The sequence below is a fragment of the Podarcis cretensis genome (genome assembly GCF_951804945.1).
Source record: "Podarcis cretensis genome assembly, chromosome: 16".
Taxonomy (NCBI): domain Eukaryota; kingdom Metazoa; phylum Chordata; class Lepidosauria; order Squamata; family Lacertidae; genus Podarcis; species Podarcis cretensis.
The window spans coordinates 39,473,785-39,496,924 of NC_137186.1; the positions used below are offsets into that span (position 1 = coordinate 39,473,785).

The 23,140-nt window shown below is 47.7% G+C and overlaps 1 protein-coding gene and 1 long non-coding RNA gene across 3 annotated transcripts in view; both read right to left on the reverse strand.

The window, feature by feature from the left end:
* The window catches only part of TMEM120B (transmembrane protein 120B), a 29,920-nt gene extending 12,691 nt beyond the window's left edge, over nucleotides 1–17,229 (reverse strand). The window contains exons 1-3 of the mRNA XM_079957050.1: nucleotides 17,069–17,229; nucleotides 2,185–2,303; nucleotides 401–517 (exon numbers count right to left, since the gene is read on the reverse strand). Of these exons, the coding sequence (XP_079813176.1) occupies nucleotides 401–517; nucleotides 2,185–2,303; nucleotides 17,069–17,137 (305 nt within the window). The 5' untranslated portion in view covers nucleotides 17,138–17,229. The remainder of the gene's footprint in view (nucleotides 1–400; nucleotides 518–2,184; nucleotides 2,304–17,068) is intronic.
* The window catches only part of LOC307205073, a 448,154-nt gene that overhangs the window by 125,632 nt on the left and 299,382 nt on the right, over nucleotides 1–23,140 (reverse strand). The gene's annotated exons all lie outside the window — the stretch shown is intronic.

Sequence of the window (23,140 nt, forward strand, 5' to 3'; positions counted from 1 at the left end):
AACAAACCAATCTCTGAAGTCCTGGCCCAGATTTAAATTTCTCATCTGCTCAGGGCAGGGGAAAGAAAAGACTCCCCCTCCTCTCTGTCACTTGACCTTTCTCCTCCTCTGCTAATAATAGATTCCCAGGATTGTTCTCCAGAGGTATCACCTCACCAAGATTAACGCTGATTAACGTGAGTGTGACACGCGGCCTGCATTCAGCTTCTGAGCCAGGCATTCCCAGGCAAACGTTTCACTCTGTGCCAAGAGGCCGGCAGGTCGGCCCCTGAGAGCGTGCAGAGTGGATTCCAACAATGAGTCACATGCTTCCATCTCTTTAAGAAAAGCATGTCTCTTCGTGTCCTTAAGAGACCAGGCTTCACACAGGAGGGCATGTCGGTTTTACAGAAGCACCTACCCGTTCTTCTTTGGCAAATAGGCTTCCATGTCGAAGAAAACATTTTGCCGCTCTTTGATCTGGCTACCGATTTGTTGTATAAGCTCCGCTTCCTCCAGGCTGCAATCACGCTTGCATCTGCAAAGTGCCAGGGACAGAGAAGAGGAAGACAAATCCAGATAGTTGAAAACAGATGACCCAGGAGCCAAATAGCTGAAAGACTGGCCCCTTCCCTTCTTGGGTGTGAAGAGCAGCAGAGGGGGCCTCCCGGTAGCCCCACTGCCCTCAGGGGGCTCAGGGGGAGAAATGCTATGGATGGCATTCTCTGTGTCAGCCCCTAAATTGTGGAGCGCTCTCCACACAGCAGTGCATTATGCGCAGCACCCCCAGGAACCCTCACTATGCAGGTTTCGTAGGACTCTGAAGATGCTCCCCTTTACCCCTGCCATTCAAAGTGTTGGTGCTGACCTTTAAAGCCCTAAACGGCCTCGGTCCAGTATACCTGAAGGAGCATCTCCACCTCCATCGTTCTGCCTGGACACTGAGGTCCAGCGCCAAGGGCTTTCTGCCAGTTCCCTCGCTGAGAGAAGCCAAGTTACAGGGAACCAGGCAGAGGGCCTTCTTGGTAGTGGCACCTGCCCTGTGGAATGCCCTCCCACCAGATGTCAAAGAGAACAACAACTACCAGACTTTTAGAAGACATCTGAAGGCAGCCCTGTTTAGGGAAGCTTTTAATGTTTGATGCATTACTGTATTTTAATATTTTTTTGGAAGCCGCCCAGAGTGGCTGGAGAAGCCCAGCCAGATGGGCGGGGTATAAATAAATTGTTGTTGTTGTTGTTGTTGTTGTTGTTAATTTTTAATGCATTTATATTCCACCTTTCCTCCAAGGAGCTCAAGGCAGTGTACACAACTCTCCCCCACCTCAATCGAGCCCCACAACAACCCTGTGAGGTAGGTTAGGTTGAGGGTTGGTGACTGGCCCAAGGTTACTGGCAGCTTCGTGTCCGAGCGGGAACTGGAGCTCGGGTCTCCCAGGCCCTAATCCGGCACTCTAACCCAGCCTTCCTCAACCTTGGGTTCCCTGGGTGTTGTGGGACTACAGCTCCCATCGTCCCTGAGCACTAGGCCCTGCTAGCTAGAGAGATGATGGGAGTTGTAGCTCGACAACATCTGGGGATGCAACATTGAAAAAGTGTGCTCTAAACATGACACCACACTGGCCCTGGACATCTGGGATGAATATTTTTAGGGCCCAATCCTATTTTTGAGATTGTACAGTGGTACCTCGGGTTAAGAACTTAATTCGTTCTGGAGGTCCATTCTTAACCTGAAACTGTTCTTAACCTGAGGTACCACTTTAGCTAATGGGGCCTCCCGCTGCCGCTACACCGCAGTCGCACAATTTCTGTTCTCATCCTGAAGCAAAGTTCTTAACCTGATTTTCGGGTTAGCGGAGTCTGTAACCTGAAGCGTCTGTAACCTGAGGTCCCACTGTAATCGATTTTAAACTGTTTTTATGTTGTATTAAAAATGGTTGCAACTTGGCCTGGGACCGGGGGGTGGGGGTGGGGGCGCTAATAAAGCAAAACAGCAGCAGCAGTTGCCTGACATCGCAGTAACACTGGCCGAGGGATGGGTGGATTCTTGCGTCCACCTGGCAAGGCGACTGTGGTTTGGTGACAGAATAATCTTACGCCCTTCCAGCCACCTCATCCCACTTTGGGGATGAGCAAGCAGGTCAGACATCTTCCAGTTAAAGCAGAGAATCGTACAGGTACCCAAGTGTTGTGCTTTGCCATTACCTTTGGAAGCTGTTCTGCAAGTCTTTCAGCCCCCGCTTCTGCTTTTGTATGGAGCTGCTGCAGGTGGCCTGCAAGTTGTTCAGTTCCTCTAGCTTCTGTTTGTAGACTTTGTGAGTTTCCTACAACAGATAAGCAAAAAGGATGCATTAAGTGGCAGGAAATTAAACACGGGACAATACGCAAACAGAACACCCACGTGCAGCTGAAAGTGCAGGTTATGTAGTTTCTTCCACAGGAAGGGGAAAGTTCCGCATTAAATCGCCTGGAAAGGCCCCGGAAGGTGCCATGCGCTAAGACCATTGAGTGCATTGTCCCTAAACTGACATTATTGTCTCCAAGGCTTCAATTGGGGAGGAGACTGAACCTGTGACTTTCTGCTTGCAAAGCAGTGCTTTACCTGTGAATGATGACACTCCCAGGCATGCAACACAACACAGAGCTAACTATAGCACTGACCACATGTGTACTTTGGTGGGTCACGTCACTTAATGCATCTTATTTATTTAATATTAACCTGCCATTTAGGACCAAGCATCCATAAGAAGCATTATGAATTAAAGTGTTAAAGCAGTGTTAAAGACAAAGACAAAACAGTGCACCCCACTTTTTTAAAAAGCAATAAATTTAGAAACAGAGCCAGCCAGAACCCTAAAGCAGCTTAATGGCGGAGGGGAGGGGTACTGTAGAGTTCATTTAAAGTGCCTACACCCTGCCTTCTCCCTCTCCTGCACCCAAAAAGCTGTCCCAGGACAACTCACAAACAATGCAGCAGCACAATCAAATCCAAAAGCAGCAGATTAAAAAGCGGCAGCAGTGGCAGGACAGAAGCACAAAGTTGAAGATTAAAATTTCGCATTTAAAGCATCGGGGAAAATAAGGTCAAAATGTCATCCAGGTCAGCGAACTTGGGGAAAGCAACACACAAAGAGGAATTCTGTCTCTATTTTTGTGCAGCTGGAAAGCTCCCCAGAGGAGCTCATAGGATGAGGCAGAAGTCACCTAATGGAGGGGTAGGATCTGGGCTGCCTCATCTGACAACTGCTGCCCAGGCAGCTGCTCCATTGGAAAGCCTGGGCCCATGTCAGCTCTTGTGATGGAGGGCAGCGTCAGAATGACAGCTATCATTATTATTAATTACCCACCCCCATATCCCAGTTAAAATGCAACGTCCAAAGCAGGTTAAAACAACCTGCAATCACAAAAATAAGGTGGGTACTGGAAATATACAGCTCAGGTGACAAAAGCCACAGTAAAGAGGTGTGTCTTCATTCCTCACTAAAAGCTCTATAATGAAGATGTGAGGTGCACCTCTGCGGGGAGAGTCGCAGCTTAGGGGCCGCCACAGAAAAGGCCCTCTCCTGCCCGCCCCCGATTCAGAGAGAGGTGGAGCAACCAAGAGGATCCCCTCCCATCGATCTGAACACCTGAGTGGGACTGAAAGAGGGTGGCCTTTCAGATATTAGGGGTTGTCGTGAACCGCCCTGTGATCTTCAGGTGGAGGATGCTATACAAATTTAATTAAAAATAATTCAGCATGATCAGCTGCGTTCATGCGCCAACTACCGCCACAGACGCTGCCCTTCGTAATTGTTTGTAGCTACAGCTGTGGTTTGATGGCAACGGCCAACACAAAGGCCAGTGCAAGCCTTGAGCCCGTTCCTCCATCAAAGTGGATTTTGAGCAGCTACTGTAGATGAATATGGATTATGGAAGACGGCTGGCTTTCCCAAAATGCCAAATAGGACACAAATGTCCTCCTCACCCGCCACCCCTCAAAAATCCCCAGAAAGCCCCCGCAGATCCACTCTAAGCCGCTTTCCCCCTTTGCTCGGCCAGCACCTCTGACCCCATTCCAACTTAGCCCTAATCCCACACGGCACCCACCATCTGTTCCTTTGGAGCCCCTCCAGGACAACTTCGCGCCAAGAGAGGCCATGACCACATGAATAAATGAATAAATAGCTAAATGAATAGAAGACGTGTCCAGTGACTTTAGGAGACTTTTTTTTAAAAAGCCCCCTATTCAATGCTCATTGAAAGAGTTTCTCCACGTGAAGCAGGGATGGGGAACATGTGGCTGCCCAGATGTTCTTGGATTCCCCATCAGCCTCAGTCAGTGTGATCCTAATGGGAGCTGGAGTCCAGCAATATCCAGAGGGCCTCAGGCTCCCCATCTCTGCTCCAAAGGTACCTTAGATCTTTGGGAAGTGGGTGTGCGAGCAAAAGGAACTGTGCCATCCCGTTACACCAGCATCCTCAATACACCTCATGCAAGGAGGCAGTGTGGCAGTTGGAGGGCTGGAGCAGGACGTGGGAGGCCAGGAATTGAATCCCCACTTGGCCGCGAATGGGCTTTCAAGACTGCAGTGTATCGCCAGTCCAACATTGTGGTTTGGCAATATACCACAATGTTGAAACAAGTTGCATTGGCCCCAGCCTGTAAGGTGCCAGGTGAAGCTTTCACCCCTGTGCCTCGCAGGCCAAGGCCAATGCAGTTGGCCCCGGCCCACTGCTCAACTGGGGGTTAGGAAGGCTCCTGCCCCCCCCCCCCAGCTAAGCAAGCCCACCGGCTCCGTCTGCCTTCTTCAGCATGTAGTCTGAAAAGAGCTGGAGTCCCAAGCTTGGGAAACACTGAACTAGATGGAGAGGAATGTAGAAAGCCACCTTGTTATACAGAGTCAGATCATTTGCTCATCTAGCTCAGTGCTGCCTACACAGACTGGCAGCAGCTCCCCAGAATTCCACACTGGGGACATTCCCAGTCCTACCTGGAGAACTGAACCTGGGGCCTTCCGAATGAAAGACAATCGAAAACTCTGCAGATCTCCCTCTTATCACTCCATGGGAAAGGGGTGGTCAGGGTTGTTAAGCACTTCCAACACAGACAGGACCCCAATGAAGGGGCTAGTCAAGAGGCAAAGCACCTGCTGTGGGTGCAGAAGGACTCAAGTCCAATCGACAGAACCTTCTGGTGGGGTTGGGAATATCCTGCCTAAAAGTGTGCAGTGCCACCGCTGCCAGTCAGTGCACGCAACACTGGGCTAAATGGGCCAATGATGAGCTTGACTCTCATTTTTTCAAAACAGGCCCTACCTTTGAGCAGAATCCCACTAAAAACAACCAGAGGGGCGTAAAAAAGAACAGCATGCCACTCCCTTGCCCAGTACCCATTCAGTTCAACAGAACAGGAAATGAAATTAGGAAGGCACAAGCCAGTTACTTAATAAAAGGCCTATTAAACATTAACTAAAACCCTTTCTCCTTTTACTTTTGCAGACAGCACTTTTGAGGCTTGCAGTTGCAATAAAACCAACTTGCTGATAAAAAAAGGGGGGGGGGGTGAAAGACCATTTCAAGGAAGCTGCACCCAGATCCAGTTCAGCTGCTTAACCAAGACTGAACTCCTTCACCACGCAAAGTGGGTCAGTTGAACAGATCAAATCCACACCAGCACCCCTCGAACGAACCAAAATGAAGGTTTGATTGCAAAGTTTTATTTGCATGTTATTGAAAGGTCAAGCACTCCAGAGCGACTGTTCTCATTGAGGTGGATAAATGACTGGGGGCGACGCTGGGGAAGGCGTCGTCTTCCAAAGGGCAGGCTCATTCCAAGGGTTTAGCTGCAAGGCAACGTGGAATTTCCTGCAGACGCTGTAACTCTGCCTGCCAAAGACGGGCGCCCTTGCTTACGCAGCAGATTTGGAGGCACAGAAGAAGGCACCGCCAGGACCAGGGCTTAGGGGGGCCTTGCCAATATTGGGGGCCCCTGCCCACCATCTTAAAATTCCGGCAGTGCTAAGTTGGGCTCTGGCACAAGGAGGGGCATTTCAAATGGTGGGTGGTGCACACAGCCGGGCACAAGCTGTGGGAAGACTCATCACCGGGCATCCACTGAGGGTGTCTGCAGTTGGCTGCTGGTGCCAGCCCTGCTCCCGAGTAAAACTGAGCGAGTGACAAGAGAAGACCAGAATTTGTGGCATGTATTGTGTTGAGTTATACTCAGGGGTCGGCAAAGCTTACCAGGCAAGGGCCGGATCACTCCCGCGGAGATTCTCCCTGGGCCGGGCCGGTGCAGCGTGGCACCAGAAATTGCGTCTGTGCATGTCCGCAGTGCCAGAAATTGCGCCTGCGCAGAAGCGATTTTCAGTGTCTCGGCATGCGCTAGACACGATTTCTGGCACCGCAGACATGCACAGACATAATTTCCAGCATGCGCAGAAGCGATTTCTGGAGCCCTAAACCAGCGCAGCACAGCGCAGGGACTCGCTGAGTGGGCAGCTTGGTTTGGGGGCGGCTCATGGGCCTGTTAAGCTACCTTCCTCAGCCGCTTCCAGCCCATGGGCCTTAGGTTGCCAAACTCTGGTTATACTCCTGTCTGCTCAGCTTCAACTCCCTCCTAGAATTCTGTCTCATTGTACTAGTTTTCAGCCCTGTGATGCAGAAATACCTTGGCTAGAAATTGCCGAATAGTGAGTGGCACCTCGGGTTACAGATGCTTCAGGTTATAGACTTTACTAATCCAGAAATAGTACCTCGAGTTAAGAAGTTTACCTCAGGATGAGAACAGAAATTGCACGGCAGCGGAAGGCCCCATTAGCTAAAGTGGTACCTCAGGTTAAGAACAGTTTCAGGTTAAGAACGGACCTCCGGAACGAATTAACCCGAGGTACCACTGTGTACAGGGCTATCGCTGCACTCTTAGTATGCACATGTCTGGTCTGTTGCCCTGGCTGAAAAGTTAATTTGTCACAGCCAGAGGCAAATCAAACACTTTGTCTTTTTATGCAGTATGGCTACCACTTATTTCCCTTATGTGCCACAAAGACCAAATGAAAAGGCCAGCTCAAACACATGGAAACTTGTGGAGAGATCTACTGGATTAAGGACTAAAATTATCATTGTTTTTCACAGATACAAGGCGATCTATTGCAATTCTCTTGACAGAAGGAACTATCAGCTGCTTTTGTCTTGGTTTGCAGTTTATGTTTATTTGTTGTTACATAGGTTTGTTACAAGCTGTGATAATAAAATAAAAACAAAAGTAGAGAAAGTCTTTCCTAGCATGGAAATTCTAGAAAATTTCCCAAATGCGATATTTGTTTTATGCCACACCCTCCCATGGAAGCCATGTTGTGTCTGGCGCCCACAGCACTCTCCCAAAATTTGAGATGTGCCCACTGGTTGAAAAGGGTTTGTGACCCCCCAACATATGTTCTTAAATACCCAGAGAAAGACTCTATACAGCAGCTCAAAATTCTCTTCCAAGTGATGCTTTACTTATTTATATTCATAATAATAATAATAATAATAATAATAATAATAATATACATTATTTGGAAGCCAGGACATTAGCAGGCCAAAGTATGTTGCAGAAGTACCACTCCTCCCCATATTAGTAATTTAAAATACTTCAAAACAAAATAAATAAATTCCTTCCAGTAGCACCTTAAAGACCAACTAAGTTAGTTCTTGGTATGAGCTTTCGTGTGCATGCACACGAAAGCTCATACCAAGAACTAACTTACAGATAGGTAGCCGTGTTGGTCTGCCATAGTCAAAACAAAATAAAAAAATTCCTTCCAGTAGCACCTTAAAGACCAACTTGGTCTTTAAGGTGCTACTGGAAGGAATTTTTTTATTTTGTTTTGACTATGGCAGACCAACACGGCTACCTATCTGTAACTTAAAATACTTCATTATCTACAGCAAGAAAAATAGAACTATATGTAGCCATATGCATATTTTTTTCATTGACAGAGTCCATAAATATTCTTTTTAAAAAACAGAAATGAAGGGAAATGTTGAAATTACAACAAAAACATGACATTTTCAAAAATAGCGTGTCTCATTCTTTTCGGTAAAGGACCCCTGACCATTAGGTCCAGTCGCAGACGACTCTGGGGTTGTGGCACTCATCTCACTTTACTGGCTGAGGGAGCTGGCATACAGCTTCCGGGTCATGTGGCCAGCATGACTAAGCCACTTCTGGTGAACCAGAGCAGCGTATGCAAATGTCATTTACTTTCCTGCCGGAGCAGTACCTATTTATCTACTTGCACTTTGTGCTTTCGAACTGCTATGTTGGCAGGAGCAGGGACCAAGCAACCCATTGCTCATCCCATCACAGGAATTCAAACCATTGACCTTCCGATTGGCAAGGCCTAGGCTCTGTGGTTTAGACCACAGCGCCACCCGTGTCCCATTCTTTTCGGTACTACAGGGCTAACAGGAAGAATCTTCCTGGTTTAGAATCTTTAACTAAATTAAACCCCTGTTGTTAATGGTTTTTGAACTCTGGGAAATGATTGAAAATCCTGTTTTCAATCAGATAGACAGGAAGGTAAGGAGGAAGATAAAATTCAAGAGCCAGGAAAGAAGGGAGACATAGGGGAGAAAGGTTGTCTGTATCTGAAAGTAATTAGGCATTTTTGACGCCCACATCAGTGAGTGTCAAAAGAGTTCCATGCACAAGCCAATCAGTGCAATCAGTTTTTGCTGCACCTACAGGGCACTCATATGCCCACATCCACCACCTGTCTTACATAACTACGCTGGGCTCCTTGAAGAGGAAAGGCAGGATACAATTTCAACAAATAAAAGCAAGTACTCAGGGCACCATGGAGGAAGAGGGAAAATCATGGGGCTGTTCACCAGCCCTAAAGAACTAAGCTTGTTCTCCTATGGTCCACCAGGCAAGGGACTGTTTACACAAGTTAAGTCCAAAGCAGTTATCTTTAAAACCCTTAGCAGAGTAGCGCCATCTATCTCTGCATGAGCCTGTCCACACCAAATGCTAAGCCATGGTTTGTTTAGCCTCAATATGGTTTCTTCAAACAGGTACACCCAGGCCAGTGAACCAACCATGGTTTGATATCTGCCAACAAACCGTTACATGAAACCATGGTTAGCTGTTGGCTTACAAACCACAGCTTGCCTTAACTATGGTTTGGCATTGTGGCAGAACCCAACAGCCTTGCTTTGCCATGGTTTCCTTGCCCACCCGCAATTTAGATGCTCGCCAACGACAGAGAGACACAGCAAGAGAAGCCAGAAAAGAAACCAAGCCTTTGTTGGTTTCAACATAGCCACCAAGGTCATTCAAAGTGCAGTAGGAGGCAACTGGAAACACGCCCTGCTCAGTGGTGGCCCCCCTGTTTATGAAACACTGTCCTCCAGGGAGGCTTACATTGATATCCTTCAGACACCTAGCAAAACCCTTTTTATTTTCTCAGAGTCTTGATTGCAAATTTCAGTCCAATCATGACTAGTTTTATCCTGATACTTTGATCTGCTGCTTTGTATCTGTAGTGCTTTTATTTATTTACTTTCCTACATTTCAGTCCTTTCTTCCTGCACGGAACACAGCGGATCCATGTGCTTCTCAGATGGTCCCCCATCCAGGAACTGACCAGACCGAGATCTGATTAGCTCCAGCAAGGCAGCAGCTTCATGCGCCTTCTGACTGTATCTCTCCCTTTAGTCTGCTATATAAGCTACCCTGGTTAAGTTCTGTTTCAAGGGCAGGGTTAAAAATACATTCTACTTACAAGGTACAAGTAAAAATCCTGCGTCAGCATAACTCAAAGCCCACTATCACAAGGATGTTACAACTTGTATAAAACACAATGACATGGATTTGCTTTGATTTTTCAACAATTTATGTTGCTTCTACTTACCACGGGGTAAGGGGCGCAGAGCTCAACAACAACAACACACCCACACCCGCAAAGAGGGGCGCCCTGTAACTCACACACAAAATCACCTGAGTGGGTTTCACTTCACAAGCACAAAACCTTGGCAGGGAAGGCAGAGGCAGAAGAAACGTGATCAGTGGCCTCAAAAGAAAGTTCCCTGTCAGATGGAGGTGGGGCACGCGGCCGAAATTGATCCACAAGAGAAATAACTGGCAAAGGCAAAGGGCAACAGCAGCTGAGCAGCTTTGCCAGGAGCCTGCTAATGTTTAAGGTGCCTAACTGTGTGGCTCTGCTCTCCTGGGTCCCGGAGCTGTTTTGAAAAACAAGCATGTTCCGATGCAGGCAGAGGCAAAACAGCTCCAGTGCAGCTAAGAGTCATGGGATACATCATGTGCCCTGCTTGGAACCATAATGGGCATGAGTGCATGTGCTGCGATTTTGCAGAAGGATGTAAAGCCATAGAATCCAACCAGTTCTTATCTGGGACACCCAAGATGCAGGGACAGATGAATGAAAGGACTTCATAATGTGGTGCTTAGTGAAATGATGGAATTCGCTTCCACAAAAGGCAGGGATGGCCACCAACTTAAAGGTAAAGGTAAAGGAACCCCTGACCATTAGGTCCAGTCGTGGCCGACTCTGGGGTTGTGGCGCTCATCTCGCTTTACTGGCCGAGGGAGCCGGCGTACAGCTTCCGGGTCATGTGGCCAGCATGACTAAGCCGCTTCTGGCGAACCAGAGCAGCGCACGGAAACACTGTTTACCTTCCGACCTTCTGATCGGCAAGTCCTAGGCTCTGTGGTTTAACCCACAGTGCCACCCACGTCCCTGGCCACCAACCTGGGTGGCTTTAAAAGCAGACTAGACACATTTATAGAGGATAGGCCTATCAACAGCTTCTTGCCGCAATAGCTATGTTCTAGCTACACCATCAGAGGCAGTACAGCCTCTCAGCACCAACTTCTGGATCACAAGTGGGGACAGAGCTGCTGTTCCACTCTGGTCCTCCTTGCTGGTTTCCCACAGGCCTTTGGTTGGCCACTGTGAGGTAAGGAAGCTGAGCTAGATAAGTCATTGGGCTGACCCAGCAGGCTCTTCTTGTGTTCCTAGTCCTTATGATTATGTGCTTCAAACCACACAAGCTAAGAATGGGGGCTTGTAGCCTTCTGGAGGTTCCTGGACCTCCATCACCCCTGGGCCCTGTCTATTGACTGTGCTGATTACAGCTGGTGGGAGATGAGAGGTCAAAAGCATACGGAGGGCACCACCTTGGCCACCCCTGCCCTGCAGCCCCTATGACAGCCTTGCAAACCTGGAGTAATGCTAATGCTGGTTTGAAACTGCAGGTCAGGGGAAAAGGGAGCTGATAGGTCTACAACTGGCTTACAATCAAACCAAAGTATTCTAAATCTGGACAGGGATGTCACAGCCGTGTTTGTCATGCCAACCACTACAGGTTTCCCAAACATCTGTAATTTATTTATTTGCACTTAACACTAGGTATCTGATAGGCTGTTAGCTTTGACAAACAGAACGCCCTCTCAGGTTCCACCAACAGCTCCATTCTGGAGGGTCTTGGCCTACTCTTCCAACATCCTGCAAATTGTTATCTTGCAAATGTTAATAAGTAAGGAAATCTGTTACTGGATCACCTCACCCTGTGCCAATCACATCTTCAGTGGGAGCTCAACTGGGCTGCCCTCAACACGTCAGTGAGGTCCTACAGGTTCCTCTCCCTTGCCTGTGGGACTCTCTGCAAGGTACAGCCCTTCTTCCCAGCCTCCGCAAATGCTCTTGCCCGACTGGAATCGTGATAAATCTATGACGTTGTTGTTGGCATCTGTCTGACTCGAGAGGCAATGAAGCGCACCTCCAGGGGTGAAGCCAAACAGCTGTGATAGCAGCACCAAAATGACTTCTCCGGGACACAAGCCTGGGCAGGGGGCTGTCTAGACAACAAGGCCCCCTCCTCAGCCTCACTGATGTGGTCCAAAGAAAAGCAGGGTAATATGTTTGGCACCAAGAGTTGCTGGAAGGAGTGCCATCCATCCACTCCAGATTTGTGTAGGGTTTAAGTTTGAGGATTGGGAAAAACTATGGAAGGAAAATTTAAGATTCACTGCTTGTTCGGCATTAAAAGAAAATGTTATGAAAATGTTTTACAGATGGTACATCACACCGGTAAAATTAGCAAAAATGTACAAGACGTGTAATAAATGTTGGAAATGTAAGGAAAAAGAAGGAATGTTTTATCATATGTGGTGGGATTGTAAGAAAGTGAAGGGTTTCTGGGAGATGATATATAATGAAATGAAAAAGATGTTAAAATATACATTTGTAAAGAAACCAGAGACCTTTCTTCTAGGGATTACAGGAAAGGAAATAAGAAGAAAGGACTGTAAACTTTTCCAATATGCAGTTACAGCATCAAGAATTCTACTGGCCCAGAAATGGAAACAAGAGGAAATACCGACGTTAGAAGAATGGAGATTGAAACTGACTGACTATGCAGAATTGGACAGACTAACTGGGAAAATCAGATATCTTCGAGACCAAAAGTTCATCGAGGACTGGGGGAAATTTGTTGAATATCAGAAAAGTATGTGTGATTTGCAAACAACGCTGTGAAAGTTGAGATATATTGTTAAAAAGAAATAGAAGTGGGAGGGAAGTTTAACGGCAATATAAACAGAAGAAATGCGTAATTGAGAGGTAAATATGGATGATTGTCAGAGAAGCTGAAGGAAGTCCAAATAGAGTTAAATTTGTGGAAATTTTGATAAGACTGTATATTTGTGCTGAAAAATTAATAAAAATTATTTATATATATAAAAAAGATTTGTGTAGGATTTACTCCTTCGCCTTGGCTTATCCCAAAGGCATCTCACAAGGTAGCAGAGGTTGTATATATAAAGGTAACATTTACATTCGTTGCTCCACTCGCGTTTGCCTCTGGCCCAAGAAGAAGGAATGTGAGTTTGGGGCTTGTTGCTATTGCAATAGGCAATATTCTCCAAACCTGGTAAAGAGGAATATTAAGCGAGACAGAGCTGTTAGAAGGCAGGCTCCCAACCCCCTTAGGGCATCCCTGCCAAATGAAGCAAAGCAGGCAAAAGCAATAAGCCTTTTCTGTGGTGGCACCTGCTCCCTTCCCAGGGGACTGCCTGCCACCCACTCGGCTTCGCTTTTGGTGCCAGGTCTTTTTCTTCTCCCAGATGTTTACATGGTTTTCAAGGCAGTTTCTCAGCACCTGCTGAATCAAACCAGCAGCTGGGTTTTACTGTCTATCGTTTTCCAGCACGTCCTTGTGCAGTACAGTCATACCTCGGGTTACAGCCGCTTCAAGTTGCGTTTTTTTTAGATTACGCACCCACCAAAACCCGGAAGTACCGGAACGGGTTACTTCCAGCTTTCGGCGGTCGCGCATGTGCAGAAGCGCTAAATCGCAACCCGCAACCCGTGCATGCGCAGACGCGCCGCTGCGGGTTGCAAACGCTGCGGGTTGCAAACGTGCATCCCACACGGATCACGTTCGCAACTCGAGCGTCCACTGTACAGGGTTCACTGCTATTATTCTTTTGCTGGCAGCTGCCTTGGGGAACAGTTTTGGATCATACTGTTTTGTGGGTTCTATCACCAGATAGTTACCCGGCCCTGGAATATACCTGTTGGGAGTCGTTTGACCACTATTTCAGATCCCGGTTTAACCCAAACATACGTTATGGCTTTTACTTCTAATTTTCAAAGCCTTTTGGTGTACAGTGATGGCACTGGCGAGACGTCCTAGAGGTCAGGAAGCAACTCAGTCATGGGTCCTGAAAGGGCTTTCTACACTAATAGAAAAGCTTTAGGTTAAGACATTTGTAGACCAATTGAATCTTTTCTATGCTATGAGATAGACTGCAGAGAAAGAAAAGAGGGAGAGCAATTGTGGGCTGTTTCACCACCACCCACATAGGAGAGCAGGTGCATAATCTGCTGTTGGCACTGGCAACTGCAGCCACGCAGCAAACTAGCCTCTCCTCCTGCCCCCATTGCCAAGCCCCTCCCTCTCTCACTGCCCAAAGCATTGGCTAAAACAACCTGCACAACTCTGGCACCCTCCAATTCCCACCAGTCCCAGCCAGCATGGCCAGTGGCGAGGGAAGATGGGAGTTGAACTCCGATGACATCAGCCCCCCACCACTGACCTAAAGGAAGCCTTGCAGAAAGGACACAGGAGGAGGATATGGGGTGGCTCCTCTTTCTCCCTCAGATACAAGCCAGTTCCTTGTCCTTAGGAGAATGGATCTGGCCCATCTCCACCTCCTTGGAGAGAGAGGCAGACTCGGGGAAAGAGCCTCTGTCCCTTCTGGAAACTAAGCATGAATACAGACCTCTGAAATAAAGAATCTTTTCCCCATTTACTCTTCAGCCTCTGCTCCCTGCACTTGAATTTTGGACTGCAAAAACCTTGGGGCAGCCCCTTCTTCGTATTTTATTTATCTACCCAACAAATATTATATACCTTACTCAATTTAAGTCCTATAAGGGATTTGCAAAGAAAAAACGAGAAAATATTCATTTAAAGAGAGAGGTGCAAACATTTAAAAGAAGTTAAAGCAATTTTTTTAAAAAATGTAAAATTGAGTCTGCAACTTTAAAGCAATTGTGTAGAATAAAATTAGATGGTGAAGCATCACATACCACTGACAGTTCCAAAAACAGTCGCCATTAATAATGGCTGTTTAAATCTGTCTCTGTTGCTGCTCAAGAGCATAACCGCTGTGACCCCTCTAGTCTACCTCCTGCCCAATGCAGACAATGAAGGAGCTAAAGTGTCTCCAACTGGGGCCTGGCCAGCCTCTGCCTGAAGACCCTTCAGCCCCAGGGAGTCGCACCCCCCCCCCAAGGAACATGCCTCCTTGATCAGGGGCCAGCAAACTTTTTCAGCAGGGGTGCACGTCCACTGTCCCTCAGACCTTGTGGGGGGCTGGACTAAATTTTAAGGGGGGAAATGAATTCCTAGGCCCCACAAATAACCCAGAGATGCGTTTTAAATAAAAGCACACATTCTACTCATGTAAAAACACACTGATTCCCAGACCGTCCATGGGCCGGATTTAGAAGGCGAATGGGCCGGATCCAGGCCCCGGGCCTTAATTTGCCTACCCATGTCCTTGATGAACTGCTCTTACTCTCAAGATGTTTCTCACAATGTTCAAACAAAATCTTTCCTCTTGTAACTTCTGCCTATTAGATCCAATTCTGTCCTCTGGAGCAACAGAGAACGAGACTTTGCCTTCTTGTTTGTGGATCTGATAGCCCCTCCTCCGCCCTTCAGTCATCTCTTCTCTGGGCTAAACACCTGAGGGACGCGGGTGGCACTGTGATCGCATGGTTGGCGGTTCGAATCCCCGCGGCGGGGTGCGCTCCCGTCGTTCGGTCCCAGCGCCTGCCAACCTAGCAGTTCGAAAGCACCTCCGCGTGCAAGTAGATAAGTAGGGACTGCTTACCAGTGGGAAGGTAAACAGCGTTTCGTGTGCTGCGCTGGCTCGCCAGATGCAGCTTGTCATGCTGGCCACGTGACCCGGAAGTGTCTGCGGACAGCGCTGGCTCCCGGCCTATAGAGTGAGATGAGCGCACAACCCTAGAGTCTGTCAAGACTGGCCTGTACGGGCAGGGGTACCTTTACCTTTTACCTGCCCTCACAGGACGTGGGTGGCGCTGTGGTCTAAACCACTGAGCCTAGGGTTGCCGATCAGAAGGTTGGCGGTTCAAATCCCCGCGACAGGGTGAGCTCCGGTTGCTCAGTCCCTGCTCCTGTCCACCTAGCAGTTCGAAAGCATGTCAAAGTGCAAGTAGATAAATAGGTACCGCTCTGGTGAGAAGGTAAACGGTGTTTCTATGCGGTGCTCTGGTTCGCCAGAAGTGGCTTAGTCATGCTGGCCACATGACCCAGAAGCTGTCTGTGGACAAACGCCGGCTCCCTTGGCCAGTAAAGCGAGATGAGCGCTGCCACCCCTGAGTCGTCCACGACTGGACTTAATGGTCAGGGGTCCCTTTACCTTTACCTGCCCTCACAGCAGTTGCTTTCCAGGTCAGTGACCATCTTTGCTGCTCTCCTCTGAACCTGCTCCAGTTTGCCTGCCCCTAAATGGCAACAAGATCCCAAGTACATCTGAAGCTGCCTTCATTTGCACCAACACTGACTGGCAGCAACTCTCCAGGAACTCAGGCAGGGGACTTTCCTAACAATGGGCTGAAATTGGGGCCTTCTGCATGCTGGGAAGGTGGTCTATCACTATGGCCCATTTTCCTGGGGGGGGGGGGGAATTACTTCTTCCCCTGACTTGGAAGTGGTATCTGTACTAATGATGTGTAAAATCTCCAGGGGGCAGGGAGGAATGGCAATGGAAAGGCTTCTTCCTCTCCCCCGTGCAAAAATGCCATTCTCTTTCTCAGGGAAAAAAACAAAACAAAACAGAGCATCGCAGAAGAGCAAGGCGGTGCCGCCAGAAAGGAAGTATTGCAGTTTATGAAAGGAGCCCTGAGATGCATCAGCAGAGGTGGGGAGGCGGAGTGACCCCCTCCCTCCCATTCCTTTGCAAGGTCCCCGAAGGTGCTGGGGCGACCACCCTGGGATTCCCCGCAAAGCTACGACACTGGAAAGGATTCTGGGACGCCAAGGCCCCTTTCCGACCGCAGCGCGCGGTGGCTGCTCGAGGCCACCAGCACCACCCCGGGCCAGTTTGCTTTGCTTAAAGCGCGCAACACCGAAAGCACTGCAAAGGGCGCCCTTCCCAGGGGGAACCCCGGAACCCCGCGGGCTCCCCGGGCAGGCGAAAGAAGCACATCCCTCGCGCCGCAAGAAGATCCTACGAAAGACCTCGGCACCCAGAGCGCGCAGGAGCAGCCTATTTGAATGACAGCACAGCAGGCGCGCCTGGGGGCCATTCCGCCCAACCCGGCATCGGCTTGCCTTTGCGTTGCACCGGGGGGCTGCGGAGCGGAGCGGCCCCCCGGGAAGCCCTCGCCCGGCCCCTTCTGCCGCCGCACCGGAGGAGGGGCTCCAAACTCCTCGGCGAGGCTTCCCCGGGGATTCCGCCCCGTCTGGATTACGCAGCAGCGGGAGGAACAGCCCCCGCGAAGGGCCACCCGGCGACGGCGGCTTCGCCCGGAGCCCAAGCGCGCCCGCCCGCCCGCCTTACCTGGAGCTGCTGGAATTCCTCCTCCAGGGCTTGCCACTCCGCGCGGCACTTCTGCAGGGGCTGCGCCATGGCGCCCGGGCCCGGCCTGCTCCTCCCGCTCCCGCTCCCGCTGCTGCTGCTGCTGCTGCTGCCGCCCGGGCGAGCGAGCGAGCGAGCGACGATGCCGAGCGAGATCCGCCCCCCCCCCGGGTCCCGGGTCCAGGTCCCACGTGCGCGCCTGACGTCAGCGGGGCCGGAATGCGCCTCCGGCTTCACCCCCGCGCGCTCTCTCCCGAGGAGCCCCGGCCAGGCGCTGGGCAGGCAGGCGGCCCCCGCGGGAAGCCGGCAGCTACGGCGGCGCCTCGGGCGGAGACCCCACCGGGCAGAGGCGGCGGCGGCGGAGGCGGCCCCCCTCCCGGGCCATTTGCAGGCGCCGCAGACGGGAGCGCATCGACCCCCGCCGGTTGCGCGCGCGCCCTGCCTGCTCTGGCCATCGCCTCCTCGCCTCCCATTGGACGAAGCCAAGCCTTGCCTCTTCGCAGGCTCCGCCCCCCCCAAATCTCGCCCCCCTCCCCCGCCCAGCTGCGCTTTCAGTTAACCCGTTCTTGCCCGGCTGCGCCTGACTCAGAAATGCTTGAGGAGCGCAGCAGCCCCTGGCGGGCTGTTGAGGGATCGTGACGCCTCCTGGGGCAGCTTGCCTGCCTGCCTGCCTGCCTGTTGGGGCCACCCCCTCTCAGACCCCGCAGATAGCCGGCAAGGCCTTGGTGGTGGTGGCACCGCCTGGCGCTGCCCTTTGGATAGTGACCCACGACGGGGTGTTTGCGCAATGCCCTCGCTAGTGAGCTCCATCTGCCTCCCTGGCTGCTGACTTTCAGGAGGAATTTTGAAACATTCCTGTTTACTCAGGCTTTTGGTGGCAGAAAGGAGGAAGCATCGTTCCTGGTGGAGAATGTCTTGAACTGTTTTGAATACCCTCTCTTTGCCATGTCTGAATTCCCTCTGGAAGGGTAAAATGTAAATCATGTAAATTATATATACACACACATCTATTTATAAATGGCAGTGATGTCATGTTATTACAGTAATGACGTCAGTGGCAGGCCTTGAATGACTTCTGTGGTATGATGGATAATTATAAGAGAATATAATATTGATGAAAATTAAAAGAAAAGGAAAATAAATAGTACGCTAGATAGATTAAATGGTAGGTGCATGATGGGGTGGCGACAAGAATAACGTATTGTGATGTGATGTAACAAATATTACCATTTTCTTTCCTCTGGATAAGCCTTTTGTTTGTTATTTCTTTTTAATCACAATAGATCAATTAAAAATATTTATAAATGGCAGGGGAAGCAAAGCAACCTGCAAAATTAGCATGGCTGTATTTACTGTATATGGATTTATTATTATTATTTGTTAGAAAAATTTTATCTTGCCATTCTAGTGAAAACAGGAAGCCACGGTAGAATGATCTTTATTATATATTAAGCAGCTTCTGTGTGCCTAGTCCTGTGTAGAGCATAAGAGGAAAGTTCCCTGCCTCCAGGAGCTGAGGACCTATGAAAATCTGGCAAAATAGCAAACGAGCTTTCAAGTTCTCCAGGACTCTTTTTTCAGACCAAAACTATAAAAACTTCTAATAGTTATATAGCATTTTTTTAACTGTTCAAAGGGTTTCACATACACAATCTGTTGCAATGTTTACAGAGGTGTCAGTATTAAAATAGGGACGCAGGTGGCGCTGTGGGTTAGAGCCTCAGCGCCTAGGACTTGCCGATCGAAAGGTCGGCGGTTCGAATCCCTGCGGCGGGGTGCGCTCCCGCTGCTCGGTCCCAGCGCCTGCCAACCTAGCAGTTCGAAAGCACCTCCGGGTGCAAGTAGATAAATAGGGACCGCTTACCAGTGGGAAGGTAAACGGCGTTTCCGTGTGCGGCTCTGGCTCGCCAGATGCAGCTTTGTCACGTTGGCCACGTGACCCGGAAGTGTCTCCGGACAGCGCTGGCCCCTGGCCTCTTAAGTGAGATGGGCGCACAACCCCAGAGTCTGTCAAGACTGGCCCGTACGGGCAGGGGTACCTTTACCTTTACCTTTACAGTATTAAAATATTCATTTTGCAGATGGAGAAGTTTAGTCCACATGGCAGAGCAGAGGCAAGATGCAAACTTGGATTTTCCTGATTTGCAACTCAGGGAAAGAACTGCATGTTTCAGCCCATGAGAACAAAACTCACAAGGACAGAAGGAAACATAATTTATTAAGACCAACCTAGGATGTTCATACAGAGTATAATGTGTGCTTTCAGGTTGCTGCACTGGTTAATTATGTGCATAATATACCATAATAAAATCGATCCAGCATTGCTTATACAAAACAGATAAAAGCAGAGCACGCTCCATGAACCACCTGGATTTTCATCTGCAACAGCAGCAAAAAAATTCCCTTCACCTTCCTGCCCACCCAAAAATCCCAGGCAAACAGGTTCATTTGCACAGGATAGCAATGCAGATGCTGTTGGAATCCAACTCCCATTGGCATAGCCAGCGGTCAGAGATGATGGGAGTTGGGCCAACAACATTTGGAAGGCACCAAGTTGGGGAGGGCTGCTACAAGCCTCCTTGCTGGGTCTCTTTTGGCAGCAGGGGCTAGCAAAATTAAGGAGGTGCTGGCAGAAACACAGCGCTGCTGACAAACCCGCCTGAGAAAGTGGTCTGCACACGTATTTTAAGAGGCATTCAAACACATTCAAAGGTTTTAATAACAAGTAATCTTTATTAAATAGTTTTCCAGATGAAATACATTGTTTCCGAGAGATTTGCAGGGGAAATCTTTTCGATTCCTCAAGAAGAAGGGGCAGTGGGGTGAGGGAGGCCAGGGCCACATCCACACCATTCCATGTGCTATGAAGCCGCTTTAAACACTCATGGCTTCTTCCCCCAAATAATCTGGGAGCTACAGTTTGAAAAGGGTGCAGAGAGTTGTTAGGAGACCCCCTGTTCCCCTCCAAGAGCTACAATTCCCAGAGTTCCCTGGCAAAAAGGGAACTCTACCCCCACCCCTACCCCTGACGCTAACCCTAACTCTAACCCTAACGCTAACCCTTAACCTTTATTTATTTATTTTTTATAATATTTATTAAATTTTAGTTTAACAATAAAATACATAGGTAATAACACAATCTTTTCCAAAATCCACATTTCATATTCATCTTTGGACTTCCTCACAACCCTTGTTCCTGCTTTCTAAGCTCATAAATTTTACCAGCAAATTATTAACTTGGTTTAATTCATATAATATAATTTTTCGATATTAATATCTCAAATTTTAAAATTTAACATACTCTTATTGACACTTAATTATAAAATGTTACTTATCCAAAATTTATCTTTTCATCTTCCAATTAAATTTAAATTTGTATTCTTTATAATTAGTTTGTTGAAGCCATGTTTTTGCTAATCTTACATCTTTCTTAACAATCATACAATTTACAATATTTTTGTAGATAGTCCTTGAATTTCTTCCAATCTTCCTCCACCAGTTCTTCTCCCAGGTCTCGGATTCTGCCCGTCATCTCCGCCAATTCCATATAGTCTATCAGTTGCATCTGCCATTCTTCCAGTGTGGGTAATTCTTGAGTTTTCCAGCTTTTAGCGATGAGTATCCTTGCTGCTGTTGTAGCGTACATAAAAAAGGTTCAATCTTTCTTTTGCACACTCTGACCGACAATGCCCAAGAGAAAGGCCTCTGGTTTCTTAAGGAAGGTATACTTAAATACCTTTTTCAGTTCATTATAAATCATTTCCCAGAAAACCTTCACTCTAGGGCAAGTCCACCAGAGGTGAAAGAATGTTCCTTCAGCTTCTTTACACTTCCAACATTTATTATCAGACACATGGTATATCTTTGCAAGCTTGACTGGGGTCATGTACCACCTGTAAATCATTTTCATAATATTTTCTTTCAAGGCATTACATGCCGTAAATCTCAAACCTGTGGTCCATAACTTTTCCCAGTCAGCAAACATGATGTTGTACCCTATGTCCTGTGCCCATTTTATCATTTTATCATTTAGAGCCAGTGTGGTGTAGTGGTTAAGAGCGGTAGTCTCGTAATCTGGGGAACCGGGTTCGATTCTCCGCTCCTCCACATGCAGCTGCTGGGTGACCTTGGGCCAGTCACACTTCTCTGAAGTCTCTCAGCCCCACTCACCTCACAGAGTGTTTGTTGTGGGGGAGGAAGGGAAAGGAGAATGTTAGCTGCTTTGAGACTCCTTAAAGGGAGTGAAAGGCGGGATATCAAATCCAAACTCTTCTTCTTCTTCATGGCTGATTTGACCATTTCATCCTGTGTGTTCCATTTTAACAGCAAATTATACATTCTTGAGAGTATCTTAGAGCTGGGTTCTAACAGTTCAGTTTCTAACTTTGATTTTTCCACCTGGAATCCTACCTTTTTATCCAACTTAAAAACTTCTTTAATCTGAGCATAATGTAACCAATCTCGCACTTTATCTTTTATTTTATCCATACTCTGCAACCTCCAGTTATCTCCATCTTTTTCTATTATTTCCCAATATTTCGGCCATTTGGCCTCCATATTGAGTTTTTTCAAGGCCTTAGCCTCCATTGGTGATAACCACCTTGGGGTCTTGTTTTCCAATAAGTCTTTATATTTCAACCAGACATTAAATACTGCTTTTCTGACAACATGGTTCTTGAAATTCTTATGTATTTTAGCCTTGTCATACCACAAATATGCATGCCACCCAAACGCGTTGTTGAATCCTTCCAAATCTAAAACATCAGTGTTCTCAAGAAGTAGCCAGTCTTTCAACCAGCAGAAAGCTGCTGATTCATAATACAACTTTAGGTCTGGCAGGGCAAATCCCCCTCTTTCTTTAGCGTCAGTTAATATCTTAAACTTGATTCTGGGCTTTTTGCCCTGCCAGACAAATCTTGAAATATCTCTCTGCCACCTCCCAAAACACTCCATTTTGTCCACAATCTGCAAAGTTTGAAACAAAAATAACATTTTTGGCAATACATTCATCTTAATTGCAGCAATACGTCCTGTCAAAGAAAGTTTCAGTCTTGACCAAGCATCTAAGTCCCTTTTAATTTCAGACCAACATTTTTCATAATTGTCTTTAAATAAGTTCCTGTTTTTCGCTGTTATATTTACCCCTAGGTATCTCACTTTTTTAACCACATTTAATTCTGTCTCTTTCTGAAACCTTTCTGATTCTGAAGAAGTCAATTTTTTTTCGAAAACCTTAGTTTTTTGCTTATTAAGTTTAAATCCCGCCACTCGACCAAACTCATAAATCAGTTGTAATACCCTTTTAGTACTGGGCTCTGGCTCCTGTAGGGTCAAAACTAGGTCATCTGCAAATGCTTTCAGTTTGTATTGTTTCGCTCCGACCTGGATACCTTCCACCCACCGTTCTCCTCTAATCATATTCAAGAGCACTTCTAGGACCGATATAAATAACAAAGGGGATATAGGGCAACCTTGTCGTGTTCCTTTTTCAATTCTAAACTCTTCTGTCACCACATTGTTGACTATCAATTTTGCCTTTTGCTCTGAATAAATTGCCTCTATCCCATTATAAAACCCCCGCCCCACTCCCATTCCTTCCAAATTTTTCTTCATAAACTTCCAGGAGATATTATCAAAGGCCTTCTCCGCATCTATAAATATCAAAACTGCTTTTGTATTAATATTTGTTTGCAGGAGTTCCAAAATATCAATAATGTTCCTTGTGTTTGCAAACAAATGTCTACCTGGGAGAAAGCCTGCCTGGTCCTTGTGAATTACTTCATTTAAAACTTTTTTAAATCTACTTGCTAAAATGTCTGCAAATATTTTGTAATCCACATTTAGGAGGGAGATGGGGCAGTAATTCTTAAGTTGTGTCTTTTCAGTTTCTAGTTTAGGTATCAATGTGATGAAAGCTTCTTTCCACGACTCCGGTGCCTTCTTCCCCTCCATAATTTCATTGCAAACCTCCATTAATGGATGTATCAAATAGTCTTTCAATGTCTTATAATATTTGGAGGTAAGCCCATCTGGCCCTGGAGACTTGCCCAATTG